General features: G+C 30.6%; 2 protein-coding genes across 3 annotated transcripts in view; one reads left to right on the top strand and one right to left on the bottom strand.

The window, feature by feature from the left end:
• The first annotated feature begins 1488 nt into the window (after positions 1–1488).
• Positions 1489–7345, top strand: LOC146996923 (actin 403-like). Its single transcript, XM_085819305.1, has 6 exons — positions 1489–1646; positions 3091–3226; positions 4812–5099; positions 5527–5725; positions 6394–6684; positions 6990–7345. The coding sequence occupies exons 2-6, from the start codon at positions 3101–3103 to the stop codon at positions 7214–7216; spliced, it is 1131 nt and encodes a 376-aa protein (XP_085675431.1). The 5' UTR covers positions 1489–1646; positions 3091–3100; the 3' UTR covers positions 7217–7345.
• A 7858-nt stretch (positions 7346–15203) lies between these two features.
• The window catches only part of LOC118182578 (rho GTPase-activating protein 44-like), a 163473-nt gene continuing 154164 nt past the window's right edge, over positions 15204–24512 (bottom strand). The window contains exons 16-17 of one of the 2 annotated variants that reach the window (XM_085819303.1): positions 22413–22663; positions 15204–16779 (exon numbers count right to left, since the gene is read on the bottom strand). In XM_085819303.1, the coding sequence (XP_085675429.1) occupies positions 15830–16779; positions 22413–22663 (1201 nt within the window). In that variant the 3' untranslated portion in view covers positions 15204–15829. The remainder of the gene's footprint in view (positions 16780–22412; positions 22664–24512) is intronic. The other variant, XM_085819304.1, reaches the window with a different exon arrangement.

Raw genomic sequence — 24512 nt, 5'->3', positions numbered from 1 at the left:
GGAGTCTGTATGTTCTCAAAGGGGGAAAAAAATTTCAAAGGTTAAAAAAGTAGATGGGGACGGGGAGTTTAATATAGGATAAAGGTTGAAATCTTTGTTTTTTTAATATCTAACGTAATGTTTTAAAATAATGCATAACATTGTATTACTCGTGGTTTAAAATAGTTTAAATGGCTTATAATTTAGTAGTATAATGCTTTAAAATAATGTGAAATATTACGGTTACTCTTTTTATAAAAGAATATGCGCCTTAAATATGTTTAGCATTAAATAAAAATTGTGCATAACATAATATTAATAAACGTTAAATAGTTTTCGTTTGTAACATCTCTCATAACTTAGGAGACTGCATATTATCTGCAATAAAATATTGCACTTATTATGAAAGGAATTTCTAATAGAGATTAATTTTAAGAGAATATTAGAAAGTGTAAGTATTATTTATATAATTTTGTTTGAGTAACATGATTTTCTTTCTAAGTTCTTGGAAAAAGATTTACATTTCAAAAGTTTCTTAGAACTTCATAGCTTTAAATAAGTATTTTTGAGATTAGAAACGTATTCTTTGCATTTTCTTTACATATCTATGTTCTTTGCAATTTTTGATTATTTTACATTATCATAGAACTAACTAAGGAAGCGGAACTGCTAAATTATGCAGTCAATCTTGCCAGGGAATTTTTTTTTTTTTTTTTTTTTTTTCAAATTGTAACACTGCATTGCATAAGGTAAAGAAACTGGTTAGATTTAAAAGTAGTATACCTAATATACCTGGTTTCTGAGTATTTTTTTAAAAATTATGTATAAAATTTATAATGTATCTAATTGAAAATTTTACAGCACTTACACCTTTAACGTAATAAACAAAAACATTTCTAACATCATTTATTATGTGCATAATTATGGAATAACCATTTGCTCGAAGCTTAGCTAAAGATTTGCTACATATTTGTGAGGATAATTTAAAACTCAATTAAATGCGAAAGTACAAACATAGTAGGAAAATTTAAAATTTTTAACTAAATATTCCGTATCGTTAGAATGCCTATTAAATAATAATAAAAAAAATCTTTTCTGTTTAATTCGATACATCCTAATCGATATTACAGTAAAACAAGTAGTTCAGTTTATATTATTTCTGTTTGTTGGTGTGTTTACAGTGGGGCGAAGGACGGTTGATTTGAAAATAGAGCAAAAATTGTCCGCGATTCTTTTTTGTGACGAATTCGCTCCCTCACACTTTGTCCTTCCATTTAGCATAACCGAAATCCGCTCGGTATTTCTCCTCCCGCACGTGAATATTTCGGGGTGCCTAAAGTAGGTGATGGCACGGAGAGTCTCTCGCGTGGAGCGCCTCCCAAAAATAGAACTCATCGTCGTCCCTTTCTTTTAGGGAGGCGCTCTCTCTCCCACGCCGCGTTCTTTACCAACAATTCCCTTCAGTAGATTTCATATTTGGTTCGGTGTGTACCCGAAATAGCGCTGATGGTGCCAACGGCTTATCCGTATATGGCTCAGCCCGCGTTTGGCTTCTCGCGCTGATTTTTAAAGCCATCCGCTCCCCTGAACTTTTCACTCGTAAACTCCTGTTCTCGCAGCTCGACAGCTCGCAGCTTGTTCTCTCGAGTCGGACCCTAGAGCTCACGGTAATCGTCTGCTTTTGGATTTTAACTTCTTCTTCCTTCAAAGAATTTTGCGAATGAAATCGGACTAGTGAAACGGAACGTTTTATAGCAATTATTATTCATAATTGTAGGCATTTATCGTTTATTTGATTAGGTATTTATCTGCATTTGCATTTTGGATTAATTATAAAAGTGTTAGGCCCTTTGGATAAAAACCGGTGACTAATCACTTCGTTCAAACTGCTGCTGGCAAGTTCGTTTGAAGTTTCTGAAATGCAACACTGCATTACTGCTTCGGATATTATTGGATAGCTTGCTTAGTCTAGTGGATAAGACAGCTTTATCATATTAAGACCATTTCCTTTGAGGATCTTTCCTCTTTTTGCGATTCAGATCAATTCTTTTGAGGACTCATCCTATGCTGAAGCACATAATTCTTGAGACATTCAACTTTAAGCCTACTTATCTAGCAAGTAATTTTAAATCTAAGTGAATAACTTTTAATAATGCTGCGTCTACCTTTAATTAGAAATTTTTAATTTGATTTAATATTTTAGCAAATTAGATTTCTTTTTAGAGCAGATCTTTTTATCTCCAAACCGCTATAGCGGTGTCCCCTTCAAATTTGAAAGCTTGTTAAAGACTAGCTAAAAACCTTTAGCATATTGAGATGAGATGTTTTAATAACATTTATTTACTTAATGAATGTATGCTTATTTCCGTTAGGATTTAAGAAACTTTAAAGGCATAAAGAATTGTACTGGAGTTAATAGCGAAATTTATCTTACTGAGTAATTTTAATTTTTTAGCTTATATTTTTAGAAGTTGGAAGTTCTTCTTTTGCATATTTCAATAGTTAAATATGAAAAATTAAATGGAATAGATTTTTAAAGAATATCCGCGTTATAAAAATTTCGTTTTCATACAGGATTTCAGAATGTTCTAAATCTTCATATATTTTAGAAAATAACTATTTAAATTCAAAGTTAATCTAACTTTTACAAAAGAATTTATCAGTTATCTTTGACTTTTAGTTATTTCTGACTATTTAAAAATTAATATATCATTAGAAGTATTTTGTAAAATAATTTTTTGGATACATAAGAGTTTTTTTTTTAATTCTTCTCGTTACTCGAAATTATATTAAATATATTCAATTTTCTTACTTTTTTAGAATGGATATAAGAATATCTCTTAAACTTTTCAATAACATTAGAAATTTTAACTGAACTATATTATTGTTAATATATATATAACTATCAGGAATTTTATTTAAAAATCAAGTTTTCAATATTAGACGTCTTTTGTTTGCAAAATGTTATATTTTTAACAAATTTGGTCTAGTTACTTTAGTAAGTGAAATATTTCACGCTGAATTTTCTGCTTAGAAATTTAGTGGTAAGCTTAGAAAGTAAATTATAAGATGATTTAAGTGCTGATTGACCGAATACTTTTCCCTTTTCAGATCAACCACCATGTGTGACGACGAAGTTGCCGCCCTTGTTGTCGATAATGGATCCGGTATGTGCAAAGCTGGATTTGCCGGAGATGATGCCCCCAGGGCTGTCTTCCCCTCCATTGTAGGAAGGCCCAGACATCAAGTAAATAATATTTTAAAAATTGCTTTTTTTACTGCTAAATATTATGCCAGCATTCCATTGTTTAAAGCTGTTTGAAATTAAATTTTTAATTCTAAAAAACAATACTTTAAATCTCAATTATATTAAAGAACTTAAAGCAACATAATTATTTCTTAAAATAGGCTTAGCATGTGGATTATTCTCCCCAAACGATAATACGCTAGTTGATATAGCAACCGATACATTTGTGATACATACGATATAACAGATACATTTCTTCTTCTTCGTGTTCTTTTTATTATAGTTGTTAAAAAAAATAAATAAGAGTTTGTAGTAAGAGCATTGTATAAATCTTGTTGAATGTTAAATGACTAGAATTAATTACCTCGACATTATTTGCCGGAGATTTCGAATTTGTGATGTCGTAAGATTTAGAAGCTAGTTAACTAGATTTTAGAGATAACAATTTATATTAAATAGAATTTTCAGCTGGATTTAAAATTTTAATATCATTTTCAATTCAAAATTTTATCCTTTAGATTTTTCAGCTATGCGATCAAATATAAAAGAACATAGCATTTATAACTATGCTACCTAGGTTTATTAAGTGATAGTTAAGATTTGAGACGATAAAGTAAATTAAAAGCAGTGTAGAAAATTCAAAGAACTATTAATTTGAAGTTATATTTGAAGTATATTTAAGTCGAAATAAAATATTGATGATATTGATGAAAAAATGACTACAGTGTGTAATTGTACACACTGTAGTCACTAGCGATGAAAAAAGTCCGTTTTCACTTGCAACGTATAAAGCGAGACATAATAAAGAAAAAAATAAATTGAAATATTATATAGCATTAAACAAAGTGATTAATCCAAATGAAAATTAGTACTGGTAATTGAGCGCCCACATATTTGAATAAAAGGATCATAACTAAATTTCGTATATCTGAGCTATTAGCGCTTGAAAATAGGTGATAAGAACTTAGAGAAAAATTAATATTAAATTTTACGCTAAAAATAAAACATATTTTAGCTAGTCAATAGCAAGACAGTAAAAATTATTTGAGGGTATATTAATAAGCTTGCAACATCGTTCATATTCATTATACACACTGTAGTCACTAGCCCTAATACAAGCATTAAAATAGCTTTTATCTTCTCATCAATTCTTTAATTAAATTTTTTCTAAAATTGTTGATTAACTGGTGTAGAACGTTTGGCTTACTTTTGAATATTGTTCTATGCATTAAAAAAATCGCAGTAGCAGATAATTATATAAAACAAAAATCTATATAAGTAAATAAAGATTTTCTGTTGCTAAAATGAGTTCTTGAGACTCAATTTAATTTTAATGAACTTGACAATTGATACCCATTTTGTCGACTGGTTTTTATGTTCTTTGAGCTTAGCATGCATTCTTAAGCATGACTTAATTACATTTTTATCTGAATTAGAGATTCAATAACAATTTTTCCTTCCCGTAAATCGCAGTTTTAATGATTCTCATGATGATTGCTACCCTTTTTTTTTTTTACGTTATGTTGTGGTTTGTAATTAATTATCCTTGTCGCTTGATGATTGACTACGGATTTCATTCTCCTAGGGTGTCATGGTGGGTATGGGTCAAAAGGACAGCTACGTAGGTGATGAGGCCCAGAGCAAGAGAGGTATCCTCACTTTGAAATACCCCATTGAACACGGTATCATCACAAACTGGGATGACATGGAGAAAATCTGGCATCACACCTTCTACAATGAACTCCGTGTTGCCCCAGAAGAACACCCAGTCTTGCTCACTGAAGCTCCCCTCAACCCCAAGGCTAACAGGGAAAAGATGACACAGATCATGTTTGAGACCTTCAACACACCCGCTATGTATGTTGCCATCCAGGTAAGTTTAACATCACACATTTCTATATTTCACTCATCGGCAAGACATCATACAACACCTACCAATTATAAAAAAAAAAAAAAAAAAAAAAAAAAAAAAAAAAAAACCTCTAAAATTATGATTAGTGAAAATCGCCAATTATTTCTTTACAAAATGTTTAGACGCCTGACTCTTAAAATGCTTATCTTTCTGTTAAACAGTAAAAATTTCAAATTTACAAAATCTACCAAATTATAATTTAACTATTGATTTCTTATAACATCATAATGTTTCATTACAAAATTCTCAAAAAGACACGCTATAGTAACTTGCCAAAAAACAAATTGTATACTCCAAAACTGACTAAAAGTCTAGGTGAAAATGATATCCATCTGAACGATGTCCTTCGCCCTAGGTTTAACGAAGATTTGTTTGCTTTTCTTTACAGGCTGTGCTGTCCTTATACGCATCTGGTAGGACCACCGGTATTGTGCTCGACTCTGGTGATGGTGTCTCCCACACAGTTCCCATCTATGAAGGTTACGCCTTGCCTCACGCTATCTTGCGTTTGGACTTGGCTGGACGAGATCTCACAGATTACCTCATGAAAATCCTCACTGAACGTGGTTATTCCTTCGTCACCACGGGTAATTATGTTTATTATATAGCTTTACACAAAACTCTTAATTATTCAAGAAGTACATATTCATTAGAACAAGAAAATTAAGCTTAAAAAATGCGCATTCTAAAATTTTGTTTGTAATTTAGAAGTTTATAATTTTTGAAAAAATAATTTTCATTTCCTGTAAAACTTTGAGCTAGAAATTAATAAACTCGAAAGAGGAAATACGTTTTAATTCAGAAAGAGCAAACTGCCAGGAAATGGCATTCTTTTAAAAACATAGTTTTTACGCACCAGTTCTTGAGATCGTAGGATAATGAATCTCTAGAAAATACACTTATTTTAATAGAAATCTACATTCATGTTTTTCCATAACCAATGAACATTTATAGGTTTTGAGAAGGACGTACATGTATATGTTTGTCAGAGAATAAACATATGCTCATACGTTTTTCAGGAAATACTTGCCCATACGTTCGAGGAGGAACAATGTTTATATATTTCGTACCGAACGTATGTCCATACGCTTGTGAGGGATATATGTCTGTATGTTTTGTGAGGGACGTACGTCTGTCCGTTTTGTGAAAAAAGTGCGTTTGTTTTAAGGGGAACGTATGCCCGTACGTTCTGTGAGGAAAATATGTTTTGCATTTTTTTTCATATATTCCTAATACATATATATCAAATTTACAGCTGAAAGAGAAATTGTCCGTGACATCAAGGAAAAACTTTGCTATGTCGCCTTGGACTTCGAACAGGAAATGGCCACCGCCGCTTCCACATCTTCCCTTGAAAAGTCCTACGAGTTGCCTGATGGTCAGGTAATCACCATTGGTAACGAGAGATTCCGATGCCCTGAAGCTCTCTTCCAGCCATCCTTCTTGGGAATGGAATCTTGCGGTATCCATGAGACCACCTTCAATTCCATCATGAAGTGCGACATTGATATCCGTAAGGATCTCTATGCCAACACTGTACTGTCTGGTAAGTATTCTTTTCTATTAATATAACTTACAATATTACGAAATCTATACTTCATTTACTTCACTAATATATAAAATTATTGAAAAGCAAATAATAGTCAAACTAGCCCAATAATAATAATAATTTAACTTTCTGAAAAGTAATGATCTGTACTATTTCTAATTACCTAAAAATAAAATTATAATCTTTTTAAAACTTTAAACATAAATTTGCCCCTTAAGTAGTCACATGTTTCTAAAATTACTGATTGTTGTGCATTTTGCTACTATATTCTTTATATTAATAAATTTTTTAACTTTTCTCAGGTGGCACCACCATGTACCCAGGTATTGCTGACCGTATGCAAAAGGAAATCACCTCCTTGGCTCCCAGCACCATGAAGATCAAGATCATTGCTCCCCCAGAGAGGAAATACTCTGTCTGGATCGGTGGTTCCATCTTGGCCTCTCTGTCCACCTTCCAACAGATGTGGATCTCAAAACAAGAGTACGACGAGTCTGGACCATCTATTGTCCACCGCAAGTGCTTCTAAACGCCGACGGGGGTAGTTATCAGCATATATCAAATTCAAAAACTGCTAAGTGTTTTCCTGCTGTCTTTACGAGAACATTCATTGTCCTTTTATTGCTGTACAATAAAGTTTATTAAGCGTAACTAATAACGAAGAGTACGCCTTTTATTTCCAATCGATCGTATTTACTTTAGGAAAAAGATACTTCCTGTGATACGAAGACAATGGTTAAAGGATATCTGATGTTGGATGTCTTTATTCACTGCCTTTCACAGATAAAGCAGAAGCAGAATGAATGATGCAGGAATTAATTCATTTGTGTATTGTTTCAGAGTATATTGATAGATAACATTGGCAATGACTTCAAAAAACATAAAAAAATTCTAAAGATAATTTGCTATCGGTATTTGAAAATAATAATCAACTATGTAAGCAAATGCCATTTTTCTGAGTTAGGCCAAATTTCATTTGTAAAATGTTTTATAAAATCACGCATGCTTCAGAAACTATTTCTTTAAAATATTTATAACAAATAATAAAATATTTCGTAAAATACCTATGCATTTGGGTGTTATTTATCCAGCACATTGTCACAACTGTAGAAATTAATCAGTGATGAAGTTTTATCACATTTACAATAAAGCCCTGAAATTTTCATATTCACATACCAGTTTTAGAAATCATATACGATAAATAAACCTGTTAAAAGATTATATTGAAACATTCTGTATAAAGAGTAAAACAAATTTAAAGGATTATTATTGCTTATTATAGTACAGAAACAGAAATATAGCACAATTTTGATGAATTATGTGGAACACAATCACTTAAGTAAAGTATAATTGAAAATGAAACATTGCTCAATAAATTAAAAAGCAGATTTTTAAGCAGAAAGATTAGAAATTAGATTTATTAGAAAAGTCTTTAAAAGATATTGCATTTAATGATACACATAATATGGATTTATGTCACTGATTAGCAACTTTTACAATTTAAAAAATTGTTACAGTTATTATTATAAGCACTAACTACTTTTAATGCAAAATTTTCGTTTGGAATATACCTCTCAAAATTTTTGTCTGCGAACTTAGAAGAAAAGAAGGAAAATGCTGCTTAAATATATGACATACAATAGCGCTGTTTTCTTAAATTACCATAGAAAAATACTTTTAAATACTTTAAGCAGTAAATTGTAATTTCACAGTAATTTAATATGAACATTTAAACGAATATTAAGTTAGCAAATAATAATTCTTTGTTAGTTTACTAATGGGGAGCAAAAGTTTTTCATAAGTGCAATTATTTAAAAAGTACAGCTTTGATATATAGTTTTTAAATAGTATAGATACTCAGAAATGAATATAGTATATCTTCATTCGTTGATAAAGGCTTATCTTAAGATATGAACATTTACTTCTATATTATTTGCTTGCGATACAGTATGATCAACAGATTAGAGACAAAGTTTCAAGAATAAACATTATCTTATCAGCGACATTAGTTTTAGATATGTGAAAATAAACAAATATCGAATCCTGAAGGAGAATATAATTTTCCCTTCTTGTAATTGAAAAGTTAAATTCGAAGGATACTGGCAGGAGTAGATTGTTACATTTAGTATGAATTTAAAATAAAACCGAAGTATTTTAAATATAATATTAGTTCCGTTTTCTTGGAAATTTATATTTTGTTTGAGCTATTTACAAAGAAAATTATCAAAATTTTAAACGCTTTGAGGGTCATATTTTAATTTACAGGCTAAAGATATCATCAAGTTATTATTTAATAAGAAAATTTATTAATCTGCCTTAAGACTGCAAATGAAAGTACAGAACATTGATTTAAAGAACTATTATCGGTTAATAAACGTAAAATAACATATGGCGATATGTGAATGTAACATATATCGATATAGTAATATTCGATATGTGAATTAATTTTACTATCTTGAATATATAAACAATTAATATTTCCAGAATAAAGCAATAGAATTTTCCTATAATTAAACAATTATAAATTTTAAAATAAGATTAGTTAGTGAAATTACATTTAGATACAAATAAATCTCGGCAATTCTATAACAATTTTCACAGTTTGTTCTTTTCGAAATCATTTTAACACCAATAAAGATCTTTTATTAATTGATTTCTGGAGTTAATTTTAGATGACTTACAAACACAAATAGATTAAATAACAAAAAGCAACGAAATTCGTTTCACATTTGAAACAAATTTAAGTACGCCTAAATTTTATTTAAAGAAATTTCTCTTAAAATTTTCTAAGATTGTTCGGCTACATCAATGGCCGAGCGGTTAAAGAATGCTGAATACTGTCAGTTTGAACCCAGGCGAACGGACTGGGTCGTCACCATCGAGATACCTCGATGGTGACGGCTGGGTGCATGATTGGTTTTCCCCATAGGGTAAAAAGAGTACGAGTCAGTTCCCTTAGAAAGTTCCACGAAGGCATCCCTTCCCTTAGGAAGAGAGCTTGCGTGCATTTTGCGATATTCAGATAACCTAACAACAATCCTTTGACTGTCTGGCATCAAATCTATTTACGTACGCTTAGATTATGCTATTTCTCAGATTTTTATATCTACTTAACTTACATTTTTTATCTCATGTACATTGAATGCGCTGGAAATTTCTTTATTAAACTGCTTGAATAAGCAATTTAATAAAGGAATTCCCAACGCATAAAAACAATAAAGAATCCAATTTGAAACAAATTCATTACATCGAAAGGATCTGGTTTCTTTCTTGCTAATTAATGTGATTCAAAACTAAATGGTCGGATAAAATAATCGGTTAAGCTGATATATGGGAATTAAGCTTCTTTTACCTCTGTGCCTGTGAAGAGTATTTTGCTCTGCTCTCTTCTTGAATAGGTACGATTAGAGTACCAAGTAAATAGCGGTTGCAAATGTCGATTGAAATAAAGATGAATATTTAATCTTACTCGGCTGCCAAGTTTCCTCTTCAATATGGATCTACGTTTCATGCCATCAAAATTACTAAATTATTTTCATCATACGCATATATATGGTACCGTGAAAGACCGAAATTGGAGAATGTCGACTTTCACCGGAGAATATCAACATTCACCAAATACGTCGGTGAAAGACCGAATATTTCACTACATTCTTGTATGTTCGAACCCTCACCGGTGTATGTCGACAATCACAGATATGCTCTGGTGAAAGTCGAAAAGAGAGATCATAAAGTGCCATAATAGTTTAAGTTGTTGCAATAAAGATTTGAATCACATAATTTAGTAAGTTTTTTATTACTGTTATTTTATTTTCTCATTTAGAACGTACTGTATAATTAAGTAAGTTTTCAACTTCTATTATTTTCCTTTCTCATTTTGAATGTATTGTGTGTTTTAGGTTCTCATGTTCTTATTTCAAGTCTCAAGTGCGTTTATTCCCGACTGAATTACGGAGAAGAAAATATAAATATTGTTATATGTTCAACATCCACCATTAGTACATGGTGAATGTCGACATTGACCGGTTAAGTCAGAAATAAGAGTATTTGGAAAATATTTCGGACATACACCAAGAGACTATGTGAATGTTGACATTCACCGCTGAAGTCGACATTCCCCAGATTTCGGTGTTTCACCGTAACATATACATATAACTCTTTGATTGGGCGGTGATCATCCTAGATGTCATTGTATTTCAAATTATCTGAATTCTAGCGCTGCGTATAAAACACACCAAGACGAAATATAAGAAACACTTAAAATCGCATTTATATATTTCCCCAATAAAGTATTTATATCGATATATTTTAAGGCTAAGCACATAACACAAGCTAACTGAATTACTGAGAATTCGTGAGAAGAAATAAGCTCATTGGTTTTCTTTAGTAATATTGAAATTTAGGAGGTCCTGAAAGCGATTGTTAACAGAGAGGAAAAATCTGAAATTATATACACTCATGTCCATGAATTAAGGATAATTCGGAGTCACGCGGAAATCGAACTCTGAAATAAATATATCACCTGTAAAATCACTACACACATCTTCAAGAATCATATGCAAATTTCAGGAAGTAACCAGATGACACCGATGGTACGTCACAATGACGAGAGTGTAAGAGAGTGATATACTCGTATAAGGAATACAGGCAAAGAAGTAAAATTGTTCGCAGGCGTTTTATAAGCATTTCAGTGCAATAACCGAATAGTTATGACACAAAGGACGCATTTGGATGATTTTTTACGTGGTAGAATTATCGGCCGTCTGGAATGTGAGCGTACCCAACTGGAAGTATCAGACGAACTTGGAATTGCCCAGAGTGTCATCTCCAGGCTTTGGCAACGATTCCAAGATGATGGTAATGTGAGTAGACGTTACAGCACAGGTCGCCCCAGAGTTACAACCCCGAATGAGGACCGGTATTTGGCAGTTACTGCCAAAAGAAACAGGCGGAGCACAGCCTTAGACCTGTCTCGTCGCTCTCTTCAGCCACTGGTACGACAATTTCAAGGCAGACCATGTACAGGCGCTTAGGGCAGATTGGTCTATATGCTCGTAGACCTGTCAGATGCGTTCCACTTACTGCAACTCACTGTCGCCTGCGGTTAGCCTAGAGTTAGAGTTAGAGTAGAGAGCATGTATTGTGGACACCGCAACAATGGGCTTGTGTGATGTTTTCCGACGAGTCTAGGTTTAGCTTGCAGTCTGATTCTCGCCGGACTTTCATATGGAGAGCTCCAGGTACCCGTTACCACCAAGAAAACATCGTTGAACGACACCGTTACGGTGGTGCAGGAGTTCTCGTTTGGCGTGGAATTACTGACCTGCATGTTCAAATTGGAACCATGACAATCCAAATCTATCGGGACATCATTCTGGAACAACATGTACGTTTGTTTCGGGGCGCCATGAGCGCACAATTTGTGTTTATGGATGACAACGCCCGTCCTCACCGTGCAAACATCGTAAGCGAATGCCTTCAATCGGAGGATATCACTCGTATGGACTGGCCAGCATTCTCACCGGACTTGAACCCAGTAGAGCACGTGTGGGACATGCTTGGCCGACGAGTTGCAGCCCGTCAGCCTCCTCCTACATGTCTAACGGAACTTCGGAGAGCATTTCTTTTTCAGTGGTGTAATATCCCCCAAGATAAGATCGGTAATTTGATACTCAGCATGCCTAGGCGTTGTACGCACTGTATTGCATCGTCTGGGAGACATACGGTGCATTAACAATCATACCAACCATGTAATATTGTTTTTTTTTTTAAAATAGGTTTTTTTTTTTTTTTTTTGTTGTAATTTGCTCCAGAGAGAAAAAATCGCTAATTTTTTTAATAATATCAAACATATAGCATCTTTTTTTGCTCTTTACCTTTTGTTTAATAAATAAGCTTTACAAATAAGTCAAATTTGTTTTGCTTCTAACTCTTCTTTTGCCTGATTTTGCATTAGCCTTAATTTATGGACATGAGTGTATATATAGGCATCCGTAAAATAAATTTGATCAACCTTGATGCCAGTCACGAAAAAGAGAAACTTGAGATTATCATGCGACATGTAGGCCATCACTTGGCCATTTTTATAGATCTTAGCAAATGACTTTGCAATATTTATAATTAGAAAACAAACAATTTCCTGCTGTCAAAACTTTTATATAACTTCAGAATTAAAAATGGACTAAAACATATCAATTTAATCACACAGCCTCGCAAAAAATAATGCATTTATTAGAAAAGTAAAATTTTCTGCATCTGACAATATAAAAATTCACAAAATGAATGTATTTGTATTATGGCTTTTCCTGGCATATATATCTTTAAACTAAAAGGTGTAAAACGATGTAATAAAAGCCATGTTAAGGAAAGCGCAAGAGAAGTATTTATCTCAGGTTAAAACTAGGGGTGGATGAATTCTAAACCTTCTTGAATTTGAATCCTCCATTTAAGAATAAAAAGAAAGAAAGAGGAAAGAAAACTTTTATTTCATATAAAAAAAGTTTTGAAATCTGCATTTAACGAAAAAAAAAAAAGAATGTAATTTAAAAATACGTATATATTACATATTAAAAAGTTACAAATAAAATTAGTTAATGAAATATATAATTTAACAAAAAAATTAATAATATTTTTTATATTAAAACAAAAGTACAGGAAAGAACATTCGAAGAGATAAGCACAGACATATTTTAAATATGGAATTCTAAATTACCAGCAGAAAAATTAAATATGCGACACATGAGGTAATGCTGGTAAATCCAGCTGAATTGCAACATCTGCTTTCTTTTTAATTAATGCTTCTATTGGGAGCCAATAAAATTAATTTTCCAAAGTTTAGAGATAAAACACTAAATGCTTTTTTAAACTTAGGATTCGGATAACTCAAATAATAGAAAAGAGGGATCGAAGACTTGAGCACTGAATTTCGAATTTTCCTGAAGACTTGTGATATTCGAAATCTGAAAACAAATAGACTAAAATTTTTAAATTATTATACGTTCATTAGTACTCGTTAAGAGATACTTGATACTTATACGCACTTGATAAAATAATATCAAGAATTGGCCGGGGGCAGTTAGTTTAGAACAATGGTGTTTATATTCAAGCATAAATTGACAACATACCTTGAAAATAATGTTTATAAACTTTAGCTTTCGTATAAAAAACTAAAATTATGTTATTAAAAAGGTTTTCGGTATGGAAGGGTGAGAGTCTATTAAAGTTTCAATGTAATTTTTCACAATTTTGTTCCTTAAAAAAATGGTGGAATATATTATTGGAAATGACAAGTTGTGAACTCTGTATTCAAAATAACCAAGTGCAATTTCCCTTATTTCATATCTCTAATTTTTTTATCAATATGAGGTTCATACAGTGGGGAAAAATTTTTATAGGATTTAAAATTAGCTAAAAGTTATGAAAGTTAATCTTAGACTCATAATGGTGTTATAGAAAAACTAGGTGCATTTGGAGGAAGAGTGGGTTGTGATATACCTAACCTTCAAGAAACAAAATTATCCTGCTGCAGTTAAGAATAACAGATACTTCAAAAAAACAGTTTTTCTTTAAAACTAATGAGATCTCATGATGATTTGTATGAATTTAAAATTTTATATTGTATACATTATGGAAGAAACAGATATTGAAATACCTTATATCAGCTGGCATCTTGATGTTGAATCCATTATTTCAATTTATTATATCACTGTTTCTTTCTACTTATGATCTTCTTCTCTGCTTCAGATTCTGATTTATAATGTTTCTCAATTTTTTTTCCTTTGGGATATATATATATAATTTTTTTGAGAAGTCCATGACAAATGTCTACCTGCAACTTACTCTGCATATATATGTTTAGGTTGTACTAAAAACAGATGTGTTTAAATTATATTAAAAATGTCATTTATAGTTGAAAATACCAGTTCAATTCCTTGCTTAAAATATATTGTTTGGTATGTTTATATATCATACTATAAAGTTCATAAAACAAATTTTAATTTTATATTTAAAAGACTACAAACTAAAATTTAATATACCTGTTCGTACAATTAAATATTTATATTACTTATTTTAAGCATTAATTTCAACAAAGAATTCAAAGTCAAGTCTTCTCATTTACAATATATAATGTACACATTAGGATACACAGCACCTCTAATATTCATACTTCTGATTGTGGCAAAATATATCATAATTAAATAAGTCATAAAAATGATGAATATTTATTTAAAATAAGATATTTTCACTCATAAAACATAATTAAAACAAAAGACAAATAATTTTTAACCTATATTACTATTACATTAAAACATCTTTACGGTTACATTTAAAAGCTTTATAAACAAAACCTACATTACATTTGTTAGACTAATTTTTATAATTCATTTAGATGATATTAATTTACTTCATATATTAAAAATATTTAGTTCTAAATTATGCTGTATCGGTTTTTAACAAAATTTTCTTGAAAGAAATATGTATGAAGAAAGAAGAAGAAAAAAAAAAAAAACTCCAGATGATAATATATATAAAGTTTTATTTTATTTACAAATTGAAATACAAAGCTTTCTGTTTAGAACACTGCATCAGAAAATAACATCTCTTCAATCGAAAATTAGTTGAACAGCTTCTTTCAAAATCTCTTTATATTCATATCAAATATATATTTTTTAAGGATGTGACTAGGAAAAGTATTTTTAAATGTTAAAAAATTTAAGTTTTTATTTAAATTTTAAAAAATAAATTTAACAACAAGTATATTTTTTAAATAAATTGCAGCAGCACCTTGTACATCAATAAAAACTGCAGTACTGATATAGATTCAGTGATTCAGATTAAAAACATGAAATTTTATTATATTCCCCATACTGAAATCTAATTTATTAGTTAAAATATCATGGAATGTCATTAGTTTTATGTGAATTTTAAAAACAGCAATTAAAAAGGTATTTACTTCAAACTCAGTTTGTTGCAAATATAGTCATAAAAAGTAGTTGTATATTATCATAGGAGTAAATACAGCATTCATAATTTCAGTATTTGACTAGGTATCACATTTAACAAATCTTCAATCCAATAAACAAAATTTCAATAAACACTAAGAAAACAGTAATCAAAAACTGCATACATTAAAAAAAAATAATCACAGCCTTGTATCTTGAGTTTCACTATTGACTCTTAATTTTATGGCAGTTCCAGATACTGTGGATTGATATAAAGCATTCTTTGAAGAAGAGAAGATTTCACTAGTGCTCCCTACTTCTATTATTGTACGGAAATTTTCACACTGACTAGCATCTTCATTGTATTCAAATCTATCAATTTCTTCAAGTTCTGCTTTGTTATAGTACGTCATTTCATCTGTTTCCTGATTGCTAAACCATAATGTAGATTGACGCTTATCATCCCCATAATGTTCAAACCATGTTGGTGTTCCACCTGTAAAATGGCATCCATTTGCAACATTGCTATCTACACTGAAAGAATTCGAGTTCTTTTCATTAACCTGGACATTACTATCATTTACTTCATAATCAGTGTTATTTACAACACTTACTGGAACCTTTTTAGAATTTGAAATTCCATTTACAAATTCAGAGCTGGATGTTCCATTAATGGTTAGATTTTTATTGTTGGAACTGATTGTTCTTTTACTGTGGCCATTAAGACTTTCAAAAACTTCACTTTTGTTATTATTTAGCTCTCTATGATCTTCATTCGTGATTGAATTTCTTTCATTCTTTGTGGCTGATTTTGAGAACCTTTCTTCATTATCTGATTCATCCATGAAAGACATTTGGCACTCATTATATGTTTCACTACCAGAGCTGTTGAGGGAAATACTGATGTCATCTAAATCTAAAGCTTTATCATTATCTATAAAAACATCTTCAGAACTGACAGAATCACTTTTAGCATAAGAATCTGGCCTTTCTGGAGGTGGCACTGATGGTCTCTCAATAACTTTGTGGGTTCTCTCAGCTACAGGAGGTAAACCATTCCTATGGTGCCTGGGAGGTTTAGGCCTAGATTTTGGACGATTATTTACTGAAACTGGTGGATTTGTTTCCACTGTAGCTGTTTCATCTGAGCCTATTACAAAAAGTCAGAAACAAAACTATTATAAAAAGAAAAACGACAAGCTTTCAACTGATTCTAATAATGACTGAAAAGGTAATTATTAAACAATCGAAAATCATATGAACAAGTTTCACAATTATTTCTTCTACCAACAAATTGATCAAGCAAGAACAAAATTTTATGATTCTAATATTCGTGGTGTATTTGATAGCTTTTAAGCAGAATTTCTCAAAATTATGGTCATTGAAGCCTGTCCTTGTGGTTCTAGTAGCTCTGCAAAAATACCTTGGTATTTATAAATGAAATTAACAAGATTTAACATAATTTCTTGCTATCTTTCTCAAAACTAAATGAACTAAATGTATTGTAGTAGTAATGTAAATGAACTAAATGTCATCATTTAGTTTTCAAAACTAAACGAACTAAATCTCTGTCCACAATGTACTTCTTTGATGGTTATCATTGCCTATGAGAAACTAAAGTTTTGAGAAGAAACTTGGGATTGCAGCTCTGTTGTGAGAAACAAAGAATTTTTCACCATTTTCAACTTTAAAAACATTTTTAATAGAAAATTATATCGTCACTGAAAAGAATTTTGAAAGACATATATTTACATCTCAAATTTCTCAGGTCATAATTTGAAACTTACTTTTCAACTGGAAAATATAATGAATTTCATGTGTTCTCAATCTCTTCCATTGTGATTTTGAAAATAGCAAGCTGTCACTAAATAAAGAATAGTAATTAAACTCTCTAATGATATCAGATTTAAAATGGAATTCCATGAAGAAGATATGGTTAATTTCTGGACTTCAGTGAAAATGAAATATAGCAAACTGTACAATAACGCTTTAAAATTATAATTCAGTTCTTTTCTTTTCTTTTTCTTTTTTTTTTTTCTTTTTCTTTTTCTTTTTTTTTTTTTTGCATATCTTTGTACGATTACTAACTCGAATAGAAACAAAGTATTGAAATCAACATAGTGCATGTGTGTATCTCAGACTTATCAGGATAGATCCAAAAATGTAACAGCTAGGTTAGAATTGGCAGGCACATTCATGGACTAATGCGAGCACAATATTTATTTAATTTTTAAGTAATGAGATAAAGATTAAAGATTATTTGGACTCTAATTTTTGAAAATAACATGATGCTTTTGAATATTAGATGTATAATTATTTTATTTTAAGTTTAATAGGAGAAAGAAGAATTGTTAGCTCTTGCAAATCTCGAAGAATTGCTGACAACGGACATTATCGGTAAAAGAAGTCAAGGTCAGTATTTTATTTTATTAATTTTTTTTATTAAAATGGAATCTTTAATTAAGAAATGAAAACTTTTCAGAGCATATTTTACAAAAACAATTAATGCAATTTTGCAGAAATTAGAAAAGGAAATTCCTGATGAAAAATCTGTGAACTTTCACAGATTTTAGTGCATTTATCTGTTGAACATTTCATACTCAGATATTAAATTCAGAATTTTCTTCAAATGACCAGTTTGAAAATGAATGGGCAAAAGTTGAAGAATACAAAGAAAAGTTAGATTTAATATGAGTGGAAAAGGAATTATTTTTTAATCACCACATGGCACAATCCATTGGTAGTGTGCCACCAAATTTGAATAAACGGAAACTGAAATTACCTGAAATAGAATTAAAACAATTCCGTGGTGATATTAAAGATTGTTTACTGTTTAGAAGACAATTTTGGCGAATATATATGAAGATAAGGAAATTAAAAACGAGGACAAGATGGATTTTTTCATTTTAATGACGGTACCTGGTATGAAATCCCATGATATTGTGAACAGCTTCCCTGCAACTGCCGAAAATTATGAACATAAAACCCTTATAGTTTCCTTAAAATATGTGAGCGATATATGTCTTTATCATTCTTCGGCTATTCTTCAAAGTACACAAAAATACTAAGAACGATCAGGTGGATACACAGATTCATAGGAAATACCCAAAAGAGGCGAGAAGAAAGAGAAGCTGGAGGGTTAAAAGTTTAAGAATTGACAAGAGCCGAGAAATGTACTGTGAAAATTATTCAACATGATTCCTTTTCATCAGATGATATTAAGAAGCTGAAGTCAATTAGTGTATTCAAAGATGACGAAGGCATTCTATGTATCAAGTCTAGGTTGACTGAAAATAAAGACTGAAAATTTTATTTATCTGACGTTACTTCTGAAGAATCATAAAACTGTAGAGAAAGTGATAACTGATAAACATCTATCGATGCCTCATGCAGGAATTCAGGTATTGCTCTCAAAACTTAGACAGACTTTTGGGATCCTGAAAAGCAGAATTATGATTTGAAAATGTGCATGTGTCAGGTGCAAAAGGCATGGAAGTAAATGAATAGACTGTACCTGCTACTCTACCAGAAAACAGAGTTAAAGATGCTTGTGTTTTCAAAATTGTCGTAGTTGATTTAGCTGGCCCATTAATTTTGAAAGATAAAAGAAAAGCTTGTATTTTATTTTTCACCTGTGCTGTTTTCTCCGCAGTTCATTTTATAACTGATTTTTTTGTCTTTTGTTCAATTGAAGGATTTTTTTACTTGGCCTAAGAAGATTTATTGTCTGTACAGAGAGGCCATCGATAATTTATAACGATAAGGGAGGCGATTTTGTCGGATCCAATAATCTCTTGAGGTCAATTGATTGGAATACCATTGAGATAGAAGCTGGCAGAAACAAGATTGACTGGAAATTCAGCCACCCACAGCACATTGGTGGGGTGGTTTTTAAGAAACGACTTGTTCAAATGATTACAAAGCTTTTGTGTCGAGTCCTAGGCCAGCCATGTTTGAATTATGAAGAACTGATGAGTGTGCTGCGCAACTGTGAATGCCAGATCACTAACTTATGTGTCATGTGTCAGAGGACTCTGATGATCTCATCCTTTGACACTGTCCTTGTTTTTAGGTTAAATTCAAGTCTTTGAAGTACTTAACTTGGATCACCTTGATAAAATCTCAGCTAGAGACTCAGACATCTACAGAATTTATGACAGCTCTTCAGAAAGAGATTTAGAAGTGAATATCTCAACCTGTTAGTGCAATTTCCATCTACAGTGCCAATTTCTTAACAGATAAAAATCGGCGACATAGTTCTCATCGAACGGGATGACAAACGCAAGGTGCTGTGGCCTCTAGCAAAAGTGATTGAACTGAAAAGACAGCAACATTCAAGTAGTTCGAATCAAAACCATGTCTGGAGAATTAGTTCGACCAATCCAGAGAATATTCCTTCTCGAAATACCTTCATCATCAATCAAATACCTTCATCGAGTCAGATGAAGAAAATGAAACTGAGATACAAGCTGAAAACAGTTTAGTTTCAAAATTACCAAAGAATAATTTTCTCCAGATTTATCAAAGGACATTAAGACTGCCGAGACTAGAAGTGGACAACAAATTAAAATCTCATCTAGATTTCTTACCTGAATACTATTTGGGTCATTTTAATGTAGAAATTTAAGATCCTAATTTTTCTTTTTGTTTAATGTTTAGTCTTGATATTTGTGTGGACAGTATTTTTTATATTTGTTTTGATTGATTAAGTGTATGTCATCAATCAATAGGTGGAAGTATTGTTAGAACCAAGCCTCAGTTGTTATCTTTCATTCATAGTGGCAACCTTCTGATCTTTGTTCAAGCTTATTGTTGTGCTACAGATTTTGAAAATAAACATTACGCTTTTGAATATTAGATGTAAAATTATTTTATCTTAAGTTTATTAGGATAAAGGAGAATGGTTAGTTCCTGCAAATCTTTAACCACTAATAGCCTTGAAATATAACTTCTATTAACTTACTTTTTAATCACTTTTGCTTAGTACCAATATAAAATAAAATTAATTTTAATTAATTTTATTTTAAAATATAAGTATACTGTTAGAAACATATGGTACAAAAAGTGCTTTCAAAATATAATACACTAATAATAAAATAATCTGAGCATTCTAATATATAAAAATGGTCCCTATTAAAAAAGAGAAATGATGCTTTAACAGATGCTTCTCCTCTAGAAAGTGTTGTCTTATTCTTTACAATATTCTTATATCATAGAATAATGATTTTAAAAATTATTCTAAACTTGAATGCAGTGGACATACTTTGCTACCTTACTGCAATTTTGCATGACAAATTATTTATGATAATGCTTATTTATGATTTATTTATTAAGATTTACCAAAAACTAAGATATTACAAATTTCAAATAATATCAAGAACAAAAAATTAAAAGTATAAAATTAATATTAAAATTAAGATCAGAAATTTAAAAAAAATTAAAGAATGTCAAATAATATATTTGAAACACAGAAGAAACATGTTGCTGTTACATGTTAAAAAATAAATAAAATAAAATAAAATAATTTTTTTAAATAGATAAAAATTCAGAATGTAAAAAAATGAGTACACATTTGTGAAATTTATATCTACATGTAAGATAATAATTCAACTCATACTTTCTATCATATGCAATATTTGCAATAGGCCATATGTGGATGATATCACTTTAATGCTGAATTATTTGATTACAAGAAAGCATAGAGCTTTCTGCCTCACGAAACTTGCTTGATCTATCTAAGTGAAACTTGCTCATATTCATGTTACACATAGGAAAATCATTAAAATGCCTACACAGCTGATTCGTAATCTGAATCCAGATCAAAATACCAAAGTGCAGAAGTAATATCTAAATGGCCATTGCTGAGCCATTATCTTTTCTAATTAATGGAGAAATCTCTTAATGTAAAAATGGTCATTTTTAAATGTTAAGAGCTATTTAGTAACATCAATGATATATATGATAATATAAAAAGTTAGACCTTTTCTTGTTAATAGCTTTTACTGCTAATGCTCAGAACACAGACTTCTATAAAATTTAATTAAATTTCTATAAAAATGTTCTGTAAAATTTACTACAAGCTAAATATTTAAGTAGGAATAATATAATATGAATAATTCATCTGCAGCTATGTTCATAATACATTCAATCAAATTTATTTGTATTATGTTCTTTAAACTTATGTTTGAATGCTAAGATTATGTTGAAATTTATCTCCGATATTTATGCAACACAAATCTGAATAATTTAAATGCAAAAACAGGATACTGTTTCATACAGCATGTGTTCAATAGTATTTGAAAATTTAAGCATTTGCCAGTAGTTAAATTTTATGTTTTCATTCATATTTTAAACATTTACGCAAATTTAATTTTGCCTTTACATACCTGGAGATATCTAGTTACACAAATGCTTGTATGATGTGCTTAACAATTTGGTTTGAAAAGTTTCCTAATATTTATAACTATGTATAAATATTATAAATGCTTATGCAGCATAAATTTAATTAAAAATAAAATTAATTCATTTCTTTTTAATTATGTTTTCCTCTTATTAATATTTATATTATACCCCTTTTCCCCCTTCTATGTATGACACAACTTCTTCATATATCTTTCACTAACTCTCACTGTTAATTTTTACCAATTTATTTTTATCAAGCAGCATTCACTGCTCCATATAAAAAATATAATTCAGTCAAAAACTAAGCATATTACACAAACTAAAAGTTATTGGAAATATCAATTGGATTTATTTTATAATACTTTTTAAAATTCTACAAACCTTTAGCAATTTTATCAGAAAATGGTATTTCATTGTAATTAGCCTTCAATAGATCTTCGTGAGAAACACTATGTTGATAAAGTTTGTTGTTATTATGCACTGTGTTTGCTCTAGCTAAAACATTAGCTTGAAAGCCTCCACAAGACAGGGAACGAGTAATCATGCTTTTCGTAGACTGTGATGAAGGAGCTTTTGGAGCAGCTTTCTTTCTCGGGCGAATGGGCACCCGTGGACTTGGTGATTTTGGACTGCTAGGAAGATATTAAAAGACATAATCTTTAATCACTTCACACAATTCTAAAATATCAATTAGTTTTAGCTTTGCATTGCATTTACTAATCATAGAATACTTTGTAAGGTTTATCCTACGTTATCTAACAGTTAATTTTTAGTTTAAGTTACTTTCCTATCCATTCTTAATTTCAGCTTACAACTTCCGGCCAGAACGTATTTTCAGAATTGCGGTCAAATGCAAATGAGGAGAAGTATTTAACTTTGAAATTCTACTGACGTCGTTACAGATCCAGATATTCTGAGCAGTGCATGTTCGCCTTTTAGGCTACTCTCTCTCTCTGAAGCTATTATTATGCTCAGCCGTACTTTAGGACCTTGACAGCTTTGTTGTTAGTTAGCATTAAGGGGCTAACTCCGCTACAATCTTAATAGCTTCGGCTATATATTTTTAGTTAAGTTTTACTTCTTAGTATTCCCAAGTTAGAGCCAAAGTGGAGGCTTTATTGTAAACTCCAAGAAGGAGTTGTCTGTTAAATTTATTTTTGAATAATAAAGGGTATTTAACCCTTCTTGAGTTCTGCTCTCTGTTCACTGAACTAAGCGATTATTCGCCTACCAGTTCATAAGGTTTCTCATTTTCAGCTTTAACTTAAAGGCAGGAATATTACAACTTTACTATGATACATAAAATACTTATTACTACTAGTAACTACTGGTATTTACTAATCATAAAACAATGCATACTAAATGATAAGAAGTAAATACTAAAACAAGTAAAAATGAATATTTATTTAGCATATATATTTTTACAGTATTTTTTTTCCGTACAATAAAAAAAGATATTTTTTTGTATGAATATAAATGGTGAAAGGTCCTAGCTAGAATAACAATGAAAAGAGATGGAATATTATGAAAATAATGAATCACAAGATTTAACATAAAAGTGTTTTAATGTCACTAAAAATTCCAAATGTTTTAAAGCGCATGCACGCTTCCAATAGAAAGTGACAGAGAGTTTATTGAAAAGGAAAAAAATTTCTATTGACAAGTTAGTCGGTATTCTCGACACAGCAATTACAGGACTTGAACAGTGGAACATTGTAACTGAACAAGAAATTATGTCTCTTTATACAATTAAAATGAGAGTATTAGCACAAAAAACGAAGCAACTTAAACAACTTACATTGAAAGAAATGTTTAATAAAGTAAACAAATATTAAGCTTTTTTTGTAAATTTTGATACCCTTTAGATCATAATTGCTCTTTATTTCATAAATTACGGTTTCATATTTTTAATTGTACAATTTCTGCATGCCATCTGACCAGATTTAAATTGATGATCTATAATCCGGAAAAACCCCTAATCCGGAATCGCTGAAGTCCCAACGAGTCCGGATTATGGACTTTGTACTGTACTGGATTTCTGTCCAATGACTCATTTCTACTACTGTTACTGACACATTACATATCTGTACCTCAGCATTACCTTTATTTGTTAAAGTAAGAGCATTCATGGTGTGCAGTAACATCACATCATTTATTACATATTTTATTACAAATAAAAGCTATAATGTATCAAATTTTTCACATTATTTCCCATCCTACACAATCACGGACTGCAGGATTGTTTCACATTTCAAATTTGAGATTATAACTCCGTAACATATAAAGATGATTTATGTGTTAGGAAGTTGAATCTCAAATTCAGATTCCTTTTTCTTTTTTAAAAAATCCATAACATTTTAAAAGCATCAGATCTAATTAGCTGTAAAGTGTTTTGAATTTTTAGAAATTCATAAAATATTAACAATGAATTTTATAACTTATGTGATTTAATAACTATATGGATAAGTATATAGTATATTC

Source organism: Stegodyphus dumicola, chromosome 6, assembly GCF_044657685.1.
Source record: "Stegodyphus dumicola isolate Sdum_Otavi_A_Nest chromosome 6, ASM4465768v1".
NCBI lineage: Eukaryota > Metazoa > Arthropoda > Arachnida > Araneae > Eresidae > Stegodyphus > Stegodyphus dumicola.
This window is presented reverse-complemented; position numbering and strand designations above follow the sequence as displayed.

What these genes read in the sequence shown, in the direction of transcription:
- LOC146996923 (XM_085819305.1), top strand. Translation starts at nt 3,101, where the DNA reads ATGTGTGACGACGAAGTTGCCGCCCTTGTTGTCGATAATGGATCCGGT. An exon ending in TAGGAAGGCCCAGACATCAA is followed by an intron (nt 3,227 to 4,811) that starts GTAAATAATATT and finishes TCATTCTCCTAG; the next exon opens with GGTGTCATGGTGGGTATGGG. An exon ending in TTATTCCTTCGTCACCACGG is followed by an intron (nt 5,726 to 6,393) that starts GTAATTATGTTT and finishes TCAAATTTACAG; the next exon opens with CTGAAAGAGAAATTGTCCGT.